At 37.7% G+C, this 23,297-nt stretch overlaps 1 protein-coding gene across 3 annotated transcripts; it reads left to right on the top strand.

Annotated features, from left to right (window-relative positions):
* The first annotated feature begins 435 nt into the window (after positions 1-435).
* Positions 436-20,507, top strand: LOC113146290 (chemokine-like protein TAFA-1). 3 transcript variants are annotated; one of them, XM_026333694.1, is made up of 6 exons: positions 436-837; positions 2,111-2,252; positions 17,861-18,001; positions 19,142-19,266; positions 19,454-19,540; positions 19,695-20,507. In XM_026333694.1, the coding sequence occupies exons 2-5, from the start codon at positions 2,111-2,113 to the stop codon at positions 19,484-19,486; spliced, it is 441 nt and encodes a 146-aa protein (XP_026189479.1). In that variant the 5' UTR covers positions 436-837; the 3' UTR covers positions 19,487-19,540; positions 19,695-20,507. The 3 variants fall into 3 exon arrangements, with proteins under 3 accessions (XP_026189479.1, XP_026189477.1, XP_026189478.1); XM_026333692.1 differs by lacking the exon at positions 19,454-19,540; XM_026333693.1 differs by lacking the exon at positions 19,454-19,540 and having other exon boundaries at positions 2,108-2,252.
* The last annotated feature ends 2,790 nt before the right edge of the window (positions 20,508-23,297 follow it).

Below are 23,297 nucleotides of genomic sequence, written 5' to 3'. Positions count from 1 at the left end.
ACCAAGATAGTCTAAGAACAGAAGCTTTTCTTATTTTCCTCCTCGTGTGCTTGTATCTAGCAATAAACCGTCCTGACTTTCTTGTTAAGTTTTTTTTTTTTTTAATTAACTTTTAATCTCTTAAATCATGAAGCATGTTCTTAGCTTCTAAATTTAGGGCAGAGAAGAAACTGACAACAAAAATGAAAGGAATAATAGGAAATGTGATCTCAGGATAAAATCTATTCTAAATGTAAATAATCGCTAATCATGTGGTCACAGCAGCATGAGAGGAGACTTTCCTAAATTTGCATTAGTCAGAAGCATATGATCAGATGGAGCCCCACCATGCCATCTAAACCAGAGGCAGTCTGGCTTTAAGACATGTGATACAGTCTTTACACTCAGCCAGGCTGTACGGGAACATTTGTTTCTTAGTGCTCGCTGAGGGGAGACTCAGCGAGAACCGCTGCTCAGAGGCTGCCTCTCACTGGAACGATGCAGACGCTGAAAGAAGAGATTCCACTACAGTTAATTAAGGAGCACTCCGCACGTGCCTATAAAAGCGAAGGGGCAAATGAATTCAGTGTCAGTGGGAGCAGCTCCTCAAGGGAAAGCAGTGATATTTCAAAGGTGGAATCGAAAGAGCTGTAAATCTATTTCCTGACTCTGGCTTGACGGTCATTTCTGAATCACTGGACTGTTGCTATCAAAGTGTGGAGCAGGGAGGCAGAGTCAGTGGAGTTCTCTCCTCAAGAAAAATTCAGAGTTACTGGATGGGATCAACATGAGCAACATTATGGATGTATTTATGCCATTCTATTGAGATTTCTGTATACTCTTTGTTGGGTTGCCCAGGTAAGACTTTCTTCTTTCTGCTCTGGTCAAACAGTATGTCATTGTTAGGAGGTTTAGGTTTTGCGTGAAATTGACAAATCATGTATTTAAAGAAAAATCTGCATTTGGTTTGGATTTAAATACGAAATGTGATATCTGCACACATGACTAATAATTACACTGAGCTAGCTTTTTTCTTTAATATCATAGACCGATGGCGCTTTGTATTGATTATACTGAAAAATCTGTTTAATTTAAGATGATTTATAATAAGATGTTTTAAAGCACAATGGAAAAATGTATCAAAATATCAAAGAAATATGAAAGAGTATTTTGCCCATTTAAAATCTGGAAAATGTACTTCATTTATACCCAGAGAAAAGCTTTAACAATACTGATTAATGTGCACATATTTAATGTACTAAGGTTTGATCAAAGTTTTTAATACAGTTTAAATTTATGCAATATTATGTTGACATGTAATCTTAGAGCAACAAATGGAAATTAATTGAAATTTCTAATTTTCTAATGTTTTTAATATGCTGTGATACGAATTGGTGCATTAAAAAATGATAATCTAATGCTTGTTGGCCATTTGCTGCTGTGAATAAAACAGTTGTGAAGCAATTTCAGGGTTGAAACATTTTGTATTTTCTCCTTCATAAATTTCCTTCGTATTTCCTTCTTCTATGAGCAGGATCATTCCTAGCTGTTGTTCTATTTTTTCTTTTTTTCTTATCTAAACAGAAAAGTGAAACATTATAAGGCTCTTGATTCCTATTACTGCTGTGTCACTGTCACATTATTCTGACAGATGCAGAAATGCCTCAGCAGCCAGCTGCTTGCAAAATCTTATCTTTCTTTAAGTTTGATTTTGGTTTTGAGGCAGGAGTACAGCTCAGGAGTTGAAGGGAGTCAGCCTGTCAGGGGAAATCTATGCTGCATGGGAAAAACTCCCCAGGGATCACTCCACATTTGCAGCGTTGTGGCTCAGGGACAAGACAGGGCAAACCAGGAAAACGAAAGAGTGAAAAATTCATACTTATATAATCATTGCAATGATAAATTCAGATGACTAAAAGACTCTACAGAGAGTGTTAAGGCCAATTATAGACGGAAGACCTGTGGAACTGTATTTGTTTGTATTAATTTATTATTTTGCTTATAACTTCAGACTCAGAGGTGTGTGTTTGTGTGTGTTTCTGCATGTCTATGTTTTGGTGGGGGTGTTGAGGTTATAGGTTGGGAACATGATGTATTTTGCGTTGACTCCACCTCTGCCGGTCCTTAGCAGATGTGTCCTGTCATGTCCTGGCTGCTCTGCCTGTGCCTCTGGGTCAGTGTGACTGCCATTCAGCTGTGTCAGGCCACTTTTTACGACACCATCCAACAGCATCATGGGTCGAGGCCTGGGCGAACCACAATTCACATGATCGGTGAGTCCTGTGGTGTGGTCCCTCCTATTGCACATTTCTTCAAAGCATCAAATTAAGCTCACAAATGTTGTCACCCCTTGAGCACTGTGACCGTAGCATGCTGGCTTTGGTTACTTATGTGTTTAATTAGACTGTCATGAGCTTGGAAACAACAACAGTTTATTTTACATCTCAATTGCATTAAGTCATTACATTTATTAACATTTTAGCAGTTCAGTTTGGAATAACACATTGTACAGTAGCCTTTTTTCATTAAGATTTGGCCATGATAACATTCGTGTTTCTGTGCAGAAGATCCCACAGATAGACAATGAATACCTTTGCACTTTCCTTCTTGAGCTATTACAGCTGATATTCATGCTACACTGCTCACCCTCAATTTGATCTGTGCAATTGTGCTCACTCTGAAATTGTACTGAATAGAATATGACCGAAACATTTCAGCTGAACTTTTGTTTTCATCAGGCGGATGTGAGCCATGGTTATGGTAAATAATTATGATCTCAGGATTCAACAGAGGAGAGGAAGCTGAATGCTGTCAGAACTTCAAAGGGAGAAGTAGCTGCATGAGCGTGCAGGTCCTTGGTGTCTGTTATTTCCTCTATGCGCTGGTGCACCTCAAGCATATCAGCAAGGTTTCTTTTCAATACTCTCAATATTGTGAACCAGAAGACTTCCTGTTCCATTACCTTCATTTCATTACTCACATCTGCACATGTGTATTGGAGGAAAAAGACACAAATGAGATAGAAAGCGGTCTCATGTCAACAAAAGGAAAATGGAATTAATATTTCAAGTGCACATTCAGACACCTCTTTGGAGAAAACAAGTTCAAAGTAAACAATTCAAATCCTTTAGGACCCTCTGCAACTAAAGTGTAAATGCCCTGTCATTCCATTTACCATAGTATGGCTTGTCCTCACTCCTGGACAAATGAGATGCCAGTTTTATGAGAGGAGGATGGGATGCCTGTCTGGATTGATTCTGACACTGGGACATTTGTTCTGTGCTCTGTGTTGTGTGCCTGTTGGATTGGTGGGAAGATTGGGGTTGACGGGTCATGAATTGGTGGCAAGAAGGCCATTGGTTGCAGACCACTGGGCCAATCATTAAAGGCAGTGAAATGCCACAAGTTCACGGTGACTGGTATTACCAGAGGAAATCGAGATTACAGAGGGTGAGAGATCAGTGGCGTCCTTGCCAATAGATATTTAGATCCATGGGGAGATGTTGTTTAGAAAACCACAAGTCAGTCTAAGGTAGTGACTTTGCGAACAGGTAAACTGTGACCTGATCCTCTTATAATTTCAACACACACAAATGCTAGATAAATTATTATTGTAAATAAAAGCATACAAGACAGGAAGATTACAGATTTATCAGCAGCAGCATTGTGCTGGTAACCCCAAAGAGTTCCCAGTAATAATTTCTTTTGACAGCGTATAAGCAAGTGTTCCATTTGTGCACCAGCATATTGGCAGCCTTATTGCAAAGACTGTGTGTCTAGAAGTCCATTAGCTGGATGACCCATGAGTAGGTGCTCATGTATGCTCAGTGATTCGAACAAGTCGGCCTGCTTTCCACCTTAAATCTCTACTTACAGATTGCTGCCTGCCACTCTCTCAGATATGCTTAGGGCTCTTCTCTGCCTTCACGTTACAGACAGTGTTACTCTCTGTGGTATGATTCATAAGGTGGTGTATTTATTTGGTGCAAAGAGCGTGAACGGTGCACAAAAGAGAACAGATTGTGTTTGTCATGCATCCGTAAAGTGCCGGGCAGAGATGTTGCTTTTGGGGTCATGCATTTCTCAACCTCTGACAATGTCTAGAGGAAACCACAGAGGGCAGATTTTCCATGTCTATAACACTGACTTGATAAATGAAAAATAAACTCCTACTTTTAAAAACCAATCCAGCAAAATGCAAAAATATGTTTTGCATGTGTGAATATCATATCTACTTAGCACTTGTATATATTGTTAAAAACTGAAAAATATGCTTCACTGCAAAAAGTACAAAGGTGTGTTGAAATGTAGAACAGTCTATTTCCAGTGGAAGATTGGTGATGCAGTGCATCATGTGGAGGTGTTAGCAGAGAGTACGACAAAAAGCAGACAGTGGCTGCCTGAGGTGGCCTTGCTCCCTCATGAACTTACTCCCACAAAGAGTCAGGTTTGCAAAGTCAAATTTTTCACAACCAAAAGGTCATTGATTCTCCATATTGTGCAGATAATCTCTTAGCTCATGGTTGGTGTAAAATGTGTAGCTGCGAGTGTACATGAATAATGAGATAAGCTGAAATAACTTACTTATAAGTGTTCACTGTATAAGAAAATTTATTCAGACTTCAGTCATTAATACTTTACTGCGTATGATAATCCATTTCAACATCTATTTTTCTTCACACACGTTACTTACTATAATATAAGTTCTCTAGAGCAAATATAGTTACCCTCCCTCCTTGGCCCTCTCAGTGCCTCTTAGAGATGTATGTTTCTGACATGGATGTAATTGTAGTTTTATGCTTATTTTTTTGCATGTACAGAGTAGTCCTATAGTTTAATTTCTTTCCAGAGTGAAAATCCTTTATGTCTTCCTTTCAGGAGCTTTAGTCAGGAGTGGGGTTTTTTTCCAGTGCAGTCTAACAAAGGAAACCACTTGCTGGTAAAGCTCACAATGAAACAAACATGAAAAATGGATTTTCAGCTGTCGCAAACAAAGGTTGTATCCTCTATGTACTGTTTTAGACACTGACAACTTAATAGCCTTATATAATACATCCTGGAGGCACATTATTTTGACATACATCTCCCTCCACCCCTCCCTTAGACCTCCTCTCAACCATGCTCTCACTAGTGTCATCGCTGCTCTGCTGCAGTGCCAACGGGAAGTGGCGTGCAGCCTTGGCCTGAGGCTTCTCCACATCTGGAGCTCAGCAAATCCATTTTGTCCTGATGTTGTTACACTTTTTACTGTGATAGTGAATGACCACTGACAGTGCTGTAAAACACCAGAAACTTCTTGTATGTCCATGGAAGTGCATTACTTTTACTTTAATGAATTTGTTTTAAGAAGAGGCAACACTTGTTCAGCCGGTGTTGTAGCACATATTAGAGTTAACAAACTATTTGTGTCTCTCACTTGGTTAGCCCCGAAACAAAAATATATTCTTAAGTAAATGAATCTAAGAAAAATTAGTCCCCTTATTACTACTGTATGCTTAAAGCTACAAATAGGTTTTACATATTTCAGTATTTGCCATTTATTTCCTCTTCTGGGTTATGAATAATTCATAAGCCAAAGCTCCTCTAAGCTTGTGGATATTTGTTTAAACAGCATGTTTAATTGAAGTCTTTTAGCCAACTCTGTACAGGGTATATGGTTTGTGGTCACAATGCTTATATGCAAAATGAATTTCTGTGGCCCACAGCTTAATTAATTAGCCAACTTTCTCTTTCTCATGACTTCACCAGCTGTTTCTTGTCTTATCCAAAAACCCCAAGCATTAATAAAAAGGCGTGTTAAAGCACACAGAGTTCATGGCTTAATACATATTAATGGTGTTGATGTCATGGCTGTTTTTTTTTTTGGTTGTTTTGTTTTGTTTATTTTACGTTTATTTTAACCCTACATATGCTGCATCTTTAAAAATCTATTATGTGTTTAACACAGATTTGGCTACAACATAAAATAGCATTAATTGTAAACAATTTAAAACATGCTGATAATAAAATCAGCCCCCAGTGAAATGAAACTTCTTTTAAATAACCTATTTTAGTCTTCATTTATAAATGGCGCTCAGCAAACACAAATAAGTCATGGTGGTAACCCTAAATTAAGTACATTACCTGCAATTACTTGCAGGTAATGTACTTAATTGTAAAGTGTATTTGTGTGCTGACATTAGGTACTCAGAAATAAACACAAAGCATAGCTGAAGCTGTGGGACTATCAGAAGTTTTGCTGGTATACAGTTATTAACCATATTAACCAGAACTCTTGACCTTTTGATGTTGGTTATGTTGGTAATGAAAGATTGAGGAACTGAGGGAAGTATTTGCAATTCATCATAAACTCCTGAGTCATATTTTATGGCAATCCATTTGGCAGCTTTCACAATATAACCACATGTATTGATAATCACATTAATCATATGGTATGTGATTAGCAGATCCATTATTATTCATCTTCTTGGCAACATGAGCTGCTAAACAATATCTGGAATCCGCAAAACATTTGTTGATGCAGTTCAGTCTGGGACAAAGTGTCAAAAAGACTGAAAGACAGACCAGCATCACCATTTGCTCTGTTAAAAAATATATTTGGAGAACTTGAAAAAAAAGAATGAATTAGGTTCAGGTGTAATCTTGTCCCCACTGGCTTAGACCACAGGTAAAAACCAACAACACTAAATAATATGACTTGAACGATTAAGGTCATGAAGGGCCAAAAACTAACACACTAGCTGACTGTTATGGGTTGGACCTAAGATTTTAAAAATATGTTACACAATTTTTAAAATGTAAATTGTAAAGTGCATTATACTATTAAGATCAATTCCATCACTGGAAACCTAACCCTAACAGTTTATGTATTAAAACAATCATTCTGTGCCAAACTTATAAAACGTTTACTGTTACCCTCCAAATTTATATTGATGGTAAAGCTCCGCATCCAATGAACTGCAGCCACTGGCCAAAGTATCTCGGCAGCATCGTGATGACTGCACATAAAGGAGTCTAGTATTTACGAGACATTTGCTGTTTAATAACTGCTGAGAATAGAGCCACACATTTTGCCTCACAATGGTACTGTTGGTTGATTGTTGCACACCACTTTACCTCTACTGGGTATAAGAAACAAAGCATCCTCTTGGTGTCATTAGTGAGATTTTTAGAGCCTTGTTTTGTTTAGTAGTTAGCAGCAGTTTTCTAAATGTGTTGCTGTGACAGCTGACATAGCTGAAGGATAGTTGACTCTGAAACCCTGAATCCTGATAAAAGGCTTCAGCTTGCTTTAATCCAGAAATAGTCAACAACTCCCAGCTATTATGGATACAACAGTTTTCGTTGTGTGCAAACAGGAAATTAAATAAGTGCTTCTCGGCATATTAAACAATGCTTTAAAACCTTATTCAGCCAACAGAACATCTATCTGTGACTGATAATTAATTTGTGACTTCTTAATAGAGTTCATGGATAACGTTCATTTTTCATATTAATTCATGTGTGATGATGGTGTAATTAGTATTAAACTTTAATTACTGTGAATTGTGTGGTGGTGGAGTTAGAAACTTTTAAATGGGAAGGCCAGACCAGGGCACAGTTTTAAATAAGGAGGGCACATTTGGAAAACTGAATAAAAATGTGCTAATACTTACATTTAAATATATAAATGAACTGTGCATTATCCCTAGCTACATTGTTTATTCATTACAATAAAATATTTTAAGTATCCCAGTATGAAATAACAGTAATAAATTGTACTGTTTTGTTTTTTTTGTTTTTTTTTTTTTTAATTCTGAAGAGCCCATAGTAATGAGACAATGGTGCCCTGGACAGACATGTGCAAGGGTCCCACCCCTGCAAGCTGCCCAGACTTTATGATCTGTATTATTTGCCTTGTTTTTTGTCTCCTTGTTTTTTGTGTGTGTGTGTTTCTTTTCACCAGTTTTGTCACTCTTTGTGGTCAGTCTCTCTTTGTTTCTTTGTGGTCATTTAACAACTTTTTGTGGTCATTCTGTGTGTTTTTTTAATTCATTTTAAATGTTGTTGTGCACTCATTTTCTGTCTCATTTTGTTCTCATTTTCTCTCTTTACAGTCATTTTGAATAATTTTGTAGATGCTTTATGTCTTTGTGTTTATTTTGCATCTCTTTGTAGAAGTTTTGAGGCTGTAGTTGGTTGAGTGACATGTTTTTCTTTCACCTCATACATAAACCCTCATGCTCATGCTGTACGGGTATGCTTGTTCACTGCTTGACACCTTATGGTCAAAAGAAATTGCCAATCAGATTCCAGTAGGTGGGCGTGCTCTCCGCCGGGCCTAGCCCTGCATTAAAAATGCGAACACCAAAGATCCAAGGTGCTTTGAACTGCCATAACTGAATAGACATGTTTATTTTTGGTCTGTAACATTTGGAGTCAAATGCTTCAACCCACTGTGTTACACAATAACAGACTACTGTAAATGTTTTGCCCAATGCAGTGACAGCACTTCAAATTTCTCTTGATTAATAACATAGGAAAAAAAATCAATTCAACCTCTTATCTTTTGTTCCCATGCCAGAGAAATAAAACAAGTCCTCACAATGGGAAGGATCCCACCATCAGCACACTTCACAGTAATTGCTGATGTCAATGGTTGCACAAGCCTATGTGGGTTCATGTGTGAGCACTGTGCCTCTTTAATTCAGCATTTTCCCCATGAAACAAAAACTACTGTTAAATTAATGATAGCCTCAGTCCCACTGTGTGTAAATATTATATCAGGGATCAGACCTTCTTGTCTTGTGAGTACTGAGGATTGTTCTAGCAAATACGTTTCCTGCCAATGTGAAAGGTACCCTGCTACCAGGTTTTCCTGTTAACCCACATTATATATAAGTGGAAAGATGTAACAGATTTGTTACAGCCGATTTTCTCCCTCTCTGGTATTTTTTCCTAATGGAGGATTTGCAAGGTGTGGCAGCCCTCAGGCTGTCCCTGCTCTTTAGATGGTGAACAGGATGGGTTTTTGTCACTTCACTTTTGCTGTGGAGGAATTTAGATGGGATTCTGCGGGTGTTGTTCTACAATTGTCCTCCCAGTTGTTATACACATAGTTTACTGAAATCTACTCGACACCCTACCATCTCGCAAACAGCATTAGCATGAAGAAAAACCATTTCTGTTAATTCATCTTCTGTATTCATAGTTGTGAAAGTGGCATCTCATTTCATCATTTTTGATTCACTCAGTGAAATAAATACATCTTGCAGAATGGGAATTATCCTGGAGAGATCATTTTATATGACATTGCCTTTGTGGTAGCCTATTTTAAATGCTTGGCAGGAATATGAAATTCATTATCATTACTTAGACCTCATTAAACTGAAAAGAAGCATCTCAACTTACTAATTGGTTCCAAGGGGGAAGGTAGAATGAGAAATAAGCAAGTAATTAATACTGAGTTTATCAGGCTCTATTGCAGATTTCTGTTTTTTTTTTTTTTTTTCCTGCTCTAGTATCTCCTTGGTGTGCTATAAGTCTTCTAGCATATTTACACTACAGATCCAATTACCTTTCCTGGAGAGACTGGAGTGTGCATGTATGAAAATGGGGGGACAAAAGTGAGAAATGACATTTAGGCAAATATGAACAACATAGTGGAATGATTATATAAAATATTTCATTTCTTGCCTCATAAGAACAAATTAAATAACAATAAATGTACATGTCATTTGTTTTATAGGTTTTTATTATGATCGGAGACCTGATCTTCTCATCCGACAATATTTTAATGAAGCAGTCACTAAAATAAACATATCCACAGATGTCTAATTAAAAACACCACAGGTGCTGAACATATTTCACTATATAATAACACATGTTCTCTATATCCTTGACTGCAGTAACATGGGATGAAAATGTTGCTTATGTGACTCAGTCTGCTTTGTAGTATTGCATTGAATAAGTACAAGAAACACATCTACTTCCATTTCTGCCCTTATCAGCTTGCAGGTCTTGCATAATCTGCACAACAAACTCTTCAGAGTACATGTCATACAGCATGAAAGGTCATTTAGCCTTTGTATTGTACATTGTTACACAGCCTACATGTTGCAGGCACACTGGCACCCTGCTTAGATTGTCTGGCCAACAGTGAGAGGGCCAGCAGTCACATCAGAAGCAAGCAGCTGTTCTCTGAAGGCTCTCTGACTCAGCTCTATCTCTGTTTCCTTTTCTTTTTACTGAATTTAAGTCTTTCATCAGAGCAAGCAATCTAAAAATACAAAATACCAGTTCTGGGCATTTGCCAGCTGGGGAAAAGGGCTAAATAGAAGGACAGAAATAGTTTGACATTTAAAAATGAATGACATTGCATTGACAGAAGACACATTTTTACATTCAATTTTTCTGCTTGCCCATTTTCCAAAAACTTTAAAATGAATACATGGGCAAAGAGGATAATTTAGATAGACTGTCTTTGTTTAATGGACATGAAAGCTGGAGTGTGATACTGTCATATAGTACGTTGCTGTCATGCTTAAGAGTCAGACATCTCCCCCATAAAAGCCAAATAACCAGTGGCATTTTAGATGTCAGAATAGCATTTAATGCCCTTGATCAGGACCAGACATGCAGTGTCCTGCGCCTGTGCTGTGTGACAACAGAGATGACAAGCGCCGAGGCGCACATGCAAATGAAAAACCCATTCCCTACTACTCGCTGTTTCTTCAGTTCCATGCAGTTTTCATGCATCTTAAAACAACACCAGCTCTACTCTGTGAGCAGTCATTTTGCATTTCAAGCATCGCCCATCTTTGGCCCACTGCACAGGACCAGTTTTACAGCCTCCTTCTGTGACATACTGTCAAAACCAGAAGGCATACATCATGAAATTCTGCGCTTTTATTTGTCATGGACAGTGTTTTAGTTTTATTTGCTTGTAAATTGTTTTGATTCGTCTCTCTGGCATGGTCTCACTTACGAACGAATACCTGTGCAAATGTCAAACATACACATGCATTTGAAAGATAAATTCTGTTAGGAGAAAATATTCTCATGTGTTCACACGTTTACTATTTGCAGCTACTATCAAAGCATTCTTTACTCAAGTGGTTTTTAATCATTTACACTAACACACCAGCCCTCTGCATTATCTTCAGCAATAAAACAAATTTGTCCCACAGCTTATGAAGCAATATGTCTTTCACTTTCACCCCAGCATTTATGTCTAGAATAACAATAGTACTACAGGGTTTTCAGATGTTTTCACAGAAGGCAGGAAAAAAATAGTCTTCAATTTGACACCATGAAGTCACATGTTTTGTGCCTCTCACAGTCTTCCATCTGCATTAATTTGACATTCTCTAATCTGGCGCTTCCATTTCCTGTCAGCGGCAGAAATGCTGTAGCCTGCTGGCTTGGGTGTCTGCAGAGAGCATGCAGGGAAAAACTGGAGCCTATTAGAGTCACCTTGGATGCATTTCCCATTAAAAGGTGACAGGCATGCTGCTCTAAAACATGGACTGCTGTGGTTTGGAGATCAAGGCTTGCTGCCTCTTGTAAATGACTTTTACATTACAAAATAATTAACTAGTACTATGGACCCTGAGCATAAGTTTTTCAGATGGCATACGGTTATCAAGATATATTGTTACATGGCACTTAAATGTGTGGGTGAACATGCACATTCAGTACAGGGTGTACATAGAGTGTCACTGGCTGCCAGTCACTGGGATCTGAAGCTCCAGCAGAGAGACCGGTAACCTGCTAAATTGAGTCCCTTAGGCTTTCAATTTGGTTTGTATATGGAGTGTAACAGTAACTGCTCTCAGTGCTTTCCTTTCAGTCATATGCTGTATTCATTAAATCCACATATTTCACTTAGAGTATTAAGTTTTACTCAAATGATATCTGGTGTTCTCTACAAATTGAACACATAGTATTATTTCATGTACACACTGTCAAACGCCTGGAACAGATGGCAGAAGAGTGTTGCCATTCAGACAGTATAGTTGCTATCACTGTCTCCTGAGACAACCACACAGCCTGGGCTCATTACAGTAGACAGCAAGTCTTTGCATACTTATCGAGTAGTGACATTTCTATTGAGATAGACTGACCATTTCCTCTGCACAATGGCTGTTTCATCACATTTGAAGAACCATTTACTGGTCCCACATGAACTCAGCTCACATTCATTAGGCAGGCAGAACTGCACATCCACAGAAATTCAGAATCTGTGTTCATGTCATGCATGATTTGACGTCATTTGCCTTCATCCAGGCTTGCTGTCCATAACTCAATGGATTTTGATGCAGTGTTGCTGGCTTCCAGCGTGACTCATTGTGCTGGAGAACGTCGACTCAGCGGCACTCCCTCTCCATCCAGCAGCTGAGACACTGCTCGTGACAGGTGTTGTCATTTGTGTAGATAATAGCATTACAGTTAAGTGCTCTGACAAATGTCCATGTGGTAAACTTCAGTGAAGCAGATCTACTGTGTGTAGAGTGCCAGATTTATTATGTTTCACAAACGCCATATTATTCTGTTAAATTTATTTTACTATACTGTTAAATGGTAAGTCAATTTTTGATAGGTTAATACAATACAACACAATAGATCTTCAACTCAGACAGATATAATAGGGTCAAGATGATATTAGCACTAATGTAAATTGATTGGTGGGGTATTAATTTGGGCTCAAATATTATACTTCATATTATTCTATAAGGGACTAAATAATCCATGCATTTTAGAAAACACAACTAGACATACAACCTATTTTACTATACAACACATAGCGTGCAATAATTTGATGTGAAACTCTGTAACTATGTTTTTTATCCTTGGGCAAGTTTGTACAGTGACACAGAAGTGTCAGGCAGCTTGTCTGTAGCTGCTGCTACAGCTTATGACAAAATCACAAAGCAGGCCTTCTATGCAGTAGTCAGCTATGTATATATTTATTTTTGACCTTGGAAACTGCAGTTTCTTGAGGTTTACATAAGTTTGAGCATGTCTTGTAACTCGGCATTTATGATTCAAACGTCTTACACAAGTAAAATGTACAGCAGTAATGTACTGCATAGTAGTTAAGGAAACAGCCTAACTACTAGATCCACTTTGTAGCTCCTCTGGAAACTTAGATGATATTAGTTGGCAGATGTTAAAATAAACATAGAAAAAAGAACATCTGGCTTCCAGCCAGCAGGGATGAGAAAATGCTTTGAACATCCAGCAGTGGAATCCTTTACATTAAGTACTTTAAAAGTAAAATTACGACAAAATACTGTCTTGTCTTCTGTAATGTAAACAATACTGCATTAAAAAAAAAAAACAACCTGGAACAGTAACTTCAGCCTAAAAATCCAAATAAACAGAGTCAGTCTAAATCTTTCTGACATGTGAATGTGGTGGTACCTGGCATTATGAAAAATGAAACCTGGCTTTAGAAAGTACTTTCAACCAATTTATTTGCATTTCCGAGGCATAATGAAAGATGTTATCAAACTTCATTATGGAAAATGCATAATAGAGGGTTTTTTGTTTTTTGTTTTTTTTACTATTTATTTATTTATTTTGCCCCGTACTACAGACTCAAAGTCATGAGTTATCTCAGCTTCTGCTAAATATTATTACATGTACAAAATAGAAATTATGCATGTTGGTGTCCATGTATTTCTTTAATGAATATTCAATTCGGAAGAGAGAAACTGGGACCATGGACACTTTATTCAGAAGATGTTCGTTTATAGCAGGGAGGATTTTTTTCCACAACCAGGACAGACCAGCAAAAGAAATCAAGATAAGAAATCAATCAATACCAGGAACGGACACATGAGAGAAACTGGCATAGCACGAAATATAGCACGAAAGTTAGGACTTTTTCAGCTCTTTCAGACCTACAGCGTGAATGAGCTGTGACCTGTTGGTTGAAGGTGGTCACCTGACAGCCTCTGTTTTCCAGCTCAGGGTAATGAGGAGCTGGGAGCATGGAGCATGGAGACAAAAACAAGCCAGTTCCAGTTGAGACCCTCTGCTTCTGTGTGACCTCTGACCCAACAAATGACAAATTATGTGTGACCCTTGTTCCCTGTCAATCAAAATGCTTCTGGACAACTCAAAACACACACACACATGCACACACACACACACCCATACACACTTTGTTCATACTGACTGATAAGGGAAGAAAATGGAAATACAGAAAACAATTATACCCTTGCGTGGCTCTAGCCGTCACCTGATGAGAGCGTTCATCTCCTGCCATGTTTTTCTCCGTCTCCTTCTGAAATATTTATATGGCAGTGATAGGGTCTCAGAGCATGCAGCGTGTTGTTCTCGCATGCTGAAATTGTGGGCAAACTTTAAGCGCGCTCATCGAGAAGAGCTTTTGTTTAAAGGTATCTAGTACACCTTCCAGCTGGAAATCCACAGTGATTTGCATTTTTATTGGACTGTAATGTGTCCTTCGGAGATGATGATTTCCAAATATAGTATCACAATTCTTTGCTCTGTTTGGTAGCAACAAGCAATGCAAGTTAATTTTGTTGAGTAGTGTGTTTTTAATAGATCAAAGAGGAAATCTGGGGCTGTCTTATGCAATTAAGGAGATGCATTAAGAAGAACAAACCCCTGTGGGCTGTTGTTTTCAAATGATGCCCCACTGCTTCCCCTGGTACATCACGATTAACGTTGTGCAGACATGCCCTTTTATTGAATGCATCAGACAGCAGGCAGCATTCTCCCAGAACGGCTACAAGATCTGGATATTTTTTGGTTAAACCAAAGGGTGTTGATGTTTTTTGAAATAAAAAGCTAGAAGTCATGAGAAACTCAATAGAGTTGGCAGGAAATTGAGAAAACTAAATCTTCCCCAAATTAATGTGGTTTTTCAAACTTCCTTAACACCGTCTTCTAAATTTGACACTAATTCTGTGCTCATAAGTTTATTTGAAAATATGTCCAGATCCACAAGGAAGAGTCAAGAATGTAAGTGAAGTGTAAATGAAGTGTGAGCAAGTGTAGGCAAGTGTATATAACCCATTGAACTATTTCTATCCAGCGAGTCAAATGGGACAATACTGGTAAATCCCCACAGGAGCTCACATAAAGGCTCAGTTATAGCCAGAAACCGACACATAACTTTCCCTAGCTCTTTTTTTTTTTAGTTTAAGATATGTTATAGTGGCTTTGGTTGGTGAGTTAAACAAATATTCTGTGTAAGGCAGCCATGTCCATAACGGTAAACAAATGTCTGACAAAACAAAAAATCAGTGTGTCCACAATGTTGTAATCCCAACATTTATTTTAACTTCCACTTTAAGAATTTATAGTCATTATAAAGCACTTGATAAATTGCTTCTAATTCATGGTATAGTTGATTATTCATTTAATTTTAGAGCTAGTGGCTAAATAAAGTCATTGACTTGACTGATTGATTTAATTTATGCCTCTTTTGATAATCTTGACATTTGACCAGTTCTAGCTTCTTAAATGTGAGTTTTCAATACTTTTCTTTGTCACTTATGATTGTATATCCTTGAATATCCTTGGGAAGTTGGTTGAACAAAAATGCTAAAAACTTTAGAGGTATTTTGGGCTGTGGGTCACAATAACCAACTTTATTATTTATTTATTTATTACCTATTTTCAGGAATTTTGTTAGACATTATGATTAACCAAGAAATAATCACAAAAATAATTTATAATAAAACTAAGCTAAAAATAAGCTAAAAACTTTATGTCCTTTTATGATCTGTGACTGTTAATAATAACAACACAGTGTGATATTGAGATAATCATATATCATAATATATATACAATAATTACACAAATTAAACAGTATAATAAACAGCATATTGTAAAGTTGTCATTATTACTCTTTTATATTATTCCCATTTTATATGTGTAAATTAGGTTTAGAAATAGCTAAATATTTTTGAATTGATGTAACCTATTAATAATTTTCTGTAAAAACTGTAGAAACATTATCTGTTTATATATACTAGCTATGACTACTTCAATTAGTTATAAAGGAGGTGGGACAGTTATTAACAAATAAAAATGTATGCCTACCTGCTTATATTTATGTTATTGTGTGTCATGATAAAATAAGGGGAAATTAATTGTAATTACTTGGCTTTTATTTTTATTGAATTATGTTACTGTAACTTGACTTTACTGCTGTAATACATCACATTTTCTAAGATAGTGTGCATGGTTTCATTGCTGCTTCTAAGAAACTGCTCTGCATGAGGAGGGCCTCACAAACCAAAATATTCAAATGTAGTAAAGCGACATATGCAAATCTAGCATGACACATCTCATAAACCCACAGCTCATTGTCAAACATTACTTCAAATCACTTTGCTGGCAATATACCAGATACTTTTGCCCCCTCTCTCTGCTCTTTCCCTCAACAGCCTCCTTGATCTTGTGTCATGCTGGCGGGTGTAATTGTCAGATGGTCCTGTGCTGTACAGCTCTCATATGTGGAGAGTCTCAGCACAGTGGGTGGGAGAGGCCAGTGGTGGAGGTGGGTCGAGTCCACTCGGTCCAGTCCTCTCATCCTTCAGGGCACAGCCAGTAGTTTGGTGATAATTGCATGGTGGAGTCAGTGTTCATATTCAAGATAACCCTGAAGCAGGCCTGTCCTCTGGCTAGTAGTCTTTTTTCTGCCCACTTTCACACATCTCTTCATCATCATTTTACATTCACCAAGCTGCAGGGGCCTTATTCACCCAGAGTCTCGAGCATAGGAATAATTACTATTGTTTGCATCAAACTTGTGTGGTGGTTTACAGTTACATTGCTGCCTGCAATAAATGTGAATATATAGAACTCATGAATATGGATTAAGTATGGAACACATCTTACTAACAAACCTTAAACATGGATATGGCAATGAGAAGTGGTAGACCTATTCAGATATTAACAGCACAATGTAACAATACTCCTTTACAAGTCCTTCATTTAAATTCCTGCCGAAGGAAACCTACATTAGAATCATCAGTTAAATGTACTAATATTAAAAGAACTGGTTGAATAGAGAAATAGGTCTGATATAGTATTTTATATTACATTATTATATTGTTGGTATTAGTGTATTAATGTTAAAAACAACTATTTAGAATCTGATGAAAGTGTTTTAGTATTTTAGTAGTTTTAAGTTTTACTTTATACAGTAGTCTGTTTAGTCTAGTGGTTCTCAACCTAAGAGTCAGGTCCATCCAAAGAGTTACAAGATTACAAAGAAGGGTTGTGAGATGAGAAATGGGAGAAGAATTAAGAAGATTAACACATTTGTTTTCTTTTTTTTGGTCTTTGTTCTGTGACACATGAATACTTAAATTAAACCATTTGAAATGTGGACATAAAAATGTCTTTTTCTGACAACTGCTACTGCTTCTGACAACTAGATGTCTGAAACATGGCATGGGGCCACAAACAGACACTATAATAAGAGGTTACGAGCCAAAGGGATCACAAACCACTGGTCTAATCTTTAAAAAGCATTTTATAAGGTTATAATATATTTTAATATGAAAAGTACCAGCCGACAAGTTAATTGAGTGTAAGCCTGCAATCAATTATTTTAATAATCCATTCAGCTGCCAGTATTTTTCCTACTTGAAAGTTTGAGCTATAAAATATCTGAAAAATGTTGATCCCAGTTTGTCCAGTGTCTTGTTTTGTCTGGCCAACAGGCCAAAGTTCCCTAGAATATAGTGAAAATAAAATGTAGAAAAATGAACATACAAAACATGACCAGTAAAAACCAACACACTGGATAAACTTTTAATTGATCGTAATAGTTTCAGTGCTTTTTCTGGCATACATTTTTGCTGTGGTGTTGACTTAATGCTGTTTGTTGCCTGTTTTTTCTTCCTATCAGAGGGAGGCACATGTGAAGTAATTGCTGCTCACAGATGCTGTAATAAGAACCGTATTGAGGAGAGGTCACAGACTGTAAAGTGTTCCTGTTTGCCAGGGAAAGTTGCTGGAACCACTAGAAACAGACCTTCATGCGTTGATGGTGAGTATTAAAGCATAAAAATGATGGAAATAATAAAATATCAGGTTTTATGACAAACGTTGTTTCACGGTTGCATGAGGAAGAAATATTTGTTTTGAATGTTCTTGGCTTGCCCCAATGAAATGATTTCCATTTTAATTTATTTTCCATTTATTTCAACTAAACATGCATTGTAAAATCCTGTTGGACAAAACTGCCATGTTTTGTAAAGATAAGATACAGAGATTTGTCCAAATAAAAGCCAAAGTCACCCGTGCAATACCTTGTTGCAGATAAGCTTAACATTACCAGGGATAATGTCACATCCAAATTCTGTTGCTGACAGACAGCAGAAGGTATCTGCTGGGATAAGCCTTACTCCAACAGCAGACAGTCAAACACAACCGCTGAATGTAGCACACCTCAGGGAAGGGTAAAGAAATAAAGAATAACATAAAGCAAAAGGATGCAGAGAAAAATGGCTGTTCATTACATAGGTGCCTTGTAGATATTTCATATTGGTTTTATACATGCTTTGACAAATGTCTGCTACACAGGCCCAGTCTATTGTAAGAAATGGATTTGATTCTCAGGTCTGACACAACTAAAACACATATAAGCTTTAGGAAAATCTCACCTACAGCTTTTATCTTAAATCCTTTTACAAATATTATAGCAATCTCTGAGTAGACTGGGGGAATTTAAGGTCTCTCAGTGTCAGCTCTGACAGATTCCTTTCCTCTGTCACACATTACAAACCATTTACTGTCTACTTACCCTGTATTTAAGGCAATTTTCTGTCCTGATGGCAGAAAGGTAGCGTGCATTAAAGTCAAGTCACAATCACACCAACCGATCCACTCACTCAATGAAAAGCCTCAGTTCCACCCCTCTGCATTTCTGTATAACTGCATCTAATATAGAAACCACCATGTAATAAGCTACTGTTTTGTACAGGGGGAAAAAAAAAATGTGTGACATATACAGCACAGTCAAGTTCCTTACTGATGTCTTTGACATGACATATTTGATAATTAGAATTAGTTACCCTACCCAATGGCCATCTATCTGTAATCTTCTGGGCTGTGCTATCTGGTTTGGCACTCTTTTAGGGTGAAAGGTACCTCAGGTGACCATTTCTCTTGTCTTTGTTGCCTGTAGCATCCATAGTAATTGGGAAGTGGTGGTGTGAGATGGAGCCTTGCCTGGAGGGGGAGGAATGCAAGACACTCCCTGACAACTCAGGCTGGATGTGCTATGCTGGCAACAAGATCAAAACCACAAGGGTAAGATAACCTCTCTTGACCGCGGGAAACGAGACATTATAGCAAAACAGTGGGAGAGAAATGTACAGCTCTGCAACAATTGCTGTGGCATCAACAAACCAGTATAGTTATAGGGATAGAATTTCACTGCAAAGTGACTTGTTAACAACACAGTCTAACCCTTTTTTCCCTCTATTTTTCATGTCAGAACACTCAGCCATACACAACATCAACATATTAACACTTAGTGGAAATGATGCAAGGGAACGCCTCTGGTGCAACGGTTAATTTGCAGGTCAGCCTCTTCATTTATACTGGAAATCTGGTATACTTATTAATTTCTCTCAACTCTCCTAATTGCTACGCCTTTTAAAGGGCAAAATACATGATTTATGTTCATTTCTGTAACATGGACATCCTTCTAAATACGTCTTTCATTCTCGTTGCAGCACTGTCACAGGACCAATTATCACAATGACAATGAACCTATCGTTGCTTTAAGAATTGTGAACAGTTCTCTGATTAAAGTGTAGAAAGATGCAGAATACATAAAGCACATCCTGCTCAAGGCTATTGAAAATACTGACGCTCCAAGCTGCCTGCGGGGAACTTCATCATAACCTTGTAATGAATATATTTTCATCATTTCTTTCAAACTTTGAGATGGAACCTGAATGTCTGTGCATTTGGATTAATATCTGGAGAGCATCTGTCATCCCTCCTCGGACATCAGTGAGACAGATGTCTGCTACAAAGCACCACCAAACAGGAGAGGAATATGTGAAAGGACATGTACAGCATTTGACAGGCCTCAGGTTTTTCTTTTTGTTTTTTTTTAATATTATATGGGGGAAAATATTGTAAATAAATTGTCCTTCCTTGTGTACATGAGTTTTATTTACAATGGTGGTGAAAAACAATCATTCATGTCCCTGAATGCAGTTTTGCTCTTCCTTTAGCCACAAAACCCAACTTAGCCAAAGTCTGACAAGGATGTGATGTATAAATACAGCTTGTTTGTCTTGATACTGTACATTTTACCATTTGTTTGTATGGTACTTCTACGTCTTTGATGACCTCTTAAATGGCTTTACCAGTCAGTAGCCAGCTACCCTGAAACTGACAAAACATGTGATAACAGTAGGTTGTTTTCAATACTTGAAATGCCTTATATGTGTCAAATCATTCAGATGATTATATTGTACATATGAAGCCATCTATTGATTTGTGCTGAAATTTCATTAAAGTCATTGTTCCTGTAATCTGTGTGAGTGCATCTGTGCCATCGCCCTCGCAGGTGTCAGCATTCTCTCACAGTAATCATAAGTGTGTATACACTTTGACACCAAACCTTTAAACTCACAAATATTCTATTTACAGGAACGAAGACTGGATTGTAAAAATGACAAAATGTGGTTTTACAGAAGGTTTATGCACCACCTGAATATTTTGTGACTAACAAACCAACACCCCCAAAATACATATTAAATACGATATAAACTATTTTCATTTGGGAACACCTTGAGGTGCTAATTTTTGTACCTTTTTGACATAGCTAGTCTAGGCGTTTCCTCCTTTATTCAGACTTAATGCAAAGCTATCTTCATATTTCAGACTGTGAGAGTGCTATCAATCATCTCATTTAACTTTCAACAGGAAACTCAACATGAGTAGACCTCAAAATGTTTAAATGCTGCTTTAATCATAATTATCTCAATGGAAAACATCTCACTCACCTCCTTTAGACTCACACCTTTAAGCCAAACACAATTTCTCAGCTGGAGTTACTTTTGCTCTCTGTACACACAGCTATAGACAGCTATGAACGATTACTCATACAGTATAGATGAATGGCTGGAATAGGATTTGCGCCTGTATTTACAGCACTTTGATGTAGTATCACAGCAGGACACCGGCCATTGCTTTCACAGCCTCATCCCCTCTGGAATTATTCCAGGAGGAACTTTGGGTGAGTGCAGCTGCTGTGCAGTGTCATCCATCTTCCAAAAAAGTGAAAAATTTTCATGGCCTTTCCTATTGTTTCATTATTTTCCACTGTCCACTTAAATTCAGCTTTATTCCACAGTACTGTTTGTTTGTTCACTGAAATGCAGCAGTTATGAGATAAAAGTGTGAATGCTTGATGTTTTTTCTTTCCCTCCGCTTCTAAACTTTAAAGAGTTCTGTCTCCTCATGTGACAACGTTTGAACCATGATTTGTCAATATCAATAGTTTGGGACAAGAATGGAGAGTTTGCTTCTGTTTTAACTTACACAGTTTATTCATGCATAGAAGATGTTTCTTCCATTTGTTTCTCTAATATGATGTAATCCTGGGTATCTCTCTATTACAGACTGGGACATAAAAGCCTTGGAGTTTGACCAAAGGCTGCTGCTGCTGCAGGACCAACACATGAACAAAATGCAGTCCCTGGCAAGTTTGTAAACAAGCAGTGTAGTAATATCACAGATGTAGCACATCGTGAAAATGAATTATGTCAATTGGATGCTGTGCTGCCACCAAATAACAATTCTCTGTATCAGTCTTATATCTGCTAATGAAATGTGAATACCTTGTCATTTTAACAAAGATATTCATGATTATTATGATTATTTTTATACCAGTGAGCAACAACTGCCATGAGTCTCTTGAAATTCATATGTGACCAAACGTGCTTCGTGGTGTGGCCCATAGAAAATCAAAAGTTAGTTTTTACTGGTTATCCAGAAGCAAGTCACGTCTGAAAGATATTTTCATCATCTCACTGTTGCCTTATTCCAGAATGATAAAATATTTTCCTGGAGCAAAACAACATGTTTAAATACTTCATTTTCACACACTGTGTTTCTCTACTTTGTTCTTCTTTGCAAGAACATGTGTCAAGGCAACTGCGGAGGCTGTTGCTGTGACCAGCACTGTCTATGGAAATATTGGATTTGCTCCAGGCAAACAACAGACATTTGTGGGGTTAAGAAAATATCCTGTAAGATACAACCTGCTGCTGCATTTGACTGTCCCCCTAAGGTTTTGCATTGGCATGCTGCTGTACATTATGTGACCAAACCAAGCCCCAACCAAGTACATTTCAGCTTTTCGCCCAATAAACCCACTGAGTCAAAATATAGTACAAATGTGAAGGAAACAGGCTCAAATACTAAAAACATACTACGCTTATTTGCATAGCAACTATAGAAAACTTAAACAGTTACTACACATTGTGAGTCATCATACCAGCTGCCACCCCTTTTCGTTAGCATGCAGACTGCGAATTTGACTCAATTAAGAACTGTAATGAAGAGAAATAAACATGTTTAGCCTTAGCAGGACACTGTACTGTGAATCCTGGTGTGGTCAAACAGGTAATCAGTAGGGAATTGACATCTGAACTGCATGTACTGAGTGCTTCCCTGTTGTGTTTTCTGTTCTGGCCCATGCTGTGTATTGGTTCCATCAGTGCTGGGGATAATGCAGCATAAACACAAATGCCAAATTACACAACACTGTCCATCATCCATTGTACTGAAATTACAAAACAATTGTAGGCAGCAGTGACTTGGCATAGATGGCTGTATGAATAAGTGAAAAGGCTGTTAAGAACTTGCTTCAGGCTACCATGTCTGAAATACCATTGGAAATAATTTTCCCTGTCCAAGATGGGATTGCTAAATGGGCATAATGTGTACAAGATGTACTCATTTTCTGTCAGTCTGCAGAGTGGTTCTCTGGGTTGCTGCTGTAGGCTCAGATGTCTCACATCAAGCTGCAGAATAGTGAGAAGTAAGACACAAGTGATGATGATGTGCCCTGACTGCGTCTTATGACACACCAGGGACGTCCTGGGAATCGAGGCTCCCATGGGTTTGTTCTGAAGACACATTTCATTCAAAACACTCCGACAGTCTAGTCATGCTCTAGTCTCTGCTCTTGGAAGTCACTGTTGTGTTTTCATGAATATCAAGGTGCAACTTAAAGCAACAGGATAGGATAATAAGATGTTAAGTGCAAAATATCCTATTAAGACCAAATACTCACAGGCCAGTAATTACCTGCT

Source organism: Mastacembelus armatus, chromosome 7, assembly GCF_900324485.2.
Source record: "Mastacembelus armatus chromosome 7, fMasArm1.2, whole genome shotgun sequence".
Taxonomy (NCBI): domain Eukaryota; kingdom Metazoa; phylum Chordata; class Actinopteri; order Synbranchiformes; family Mastacembelidae; genus Mastacembelus; species Mastacembelus armatus.
The sequence above is the reverse complement of the archived record's forward strand: the minus strand, read 5'-3'. Positions and strand labels throughout refer to the sequence as shown.

Bases quoted from the DNA above. Each gene is read 5' to 3' on its own strand.
- LOC113146290 (XM_026333692.1), top strand. From the start codon at position 2,111: ATGTGTCCTGTCATGTCCTGGCTGCTCTGCCTGTGCCTCTGGGTCAGT. The intron at 2,253-17,860 runs GTGAGTCCTGTG...TCTTCCTATCAG, and splicing joins AACCACAATTCACATGATCG to AGGGAGGCACATGTGAAGTA. The intron at 18,002-19,141 runs GTGAGTATTAAA...TGTTGCCTGTAG, and splicing joins CAGACCTTCATGCGTTGATG to CATCCATAGTAATTGGGAAG.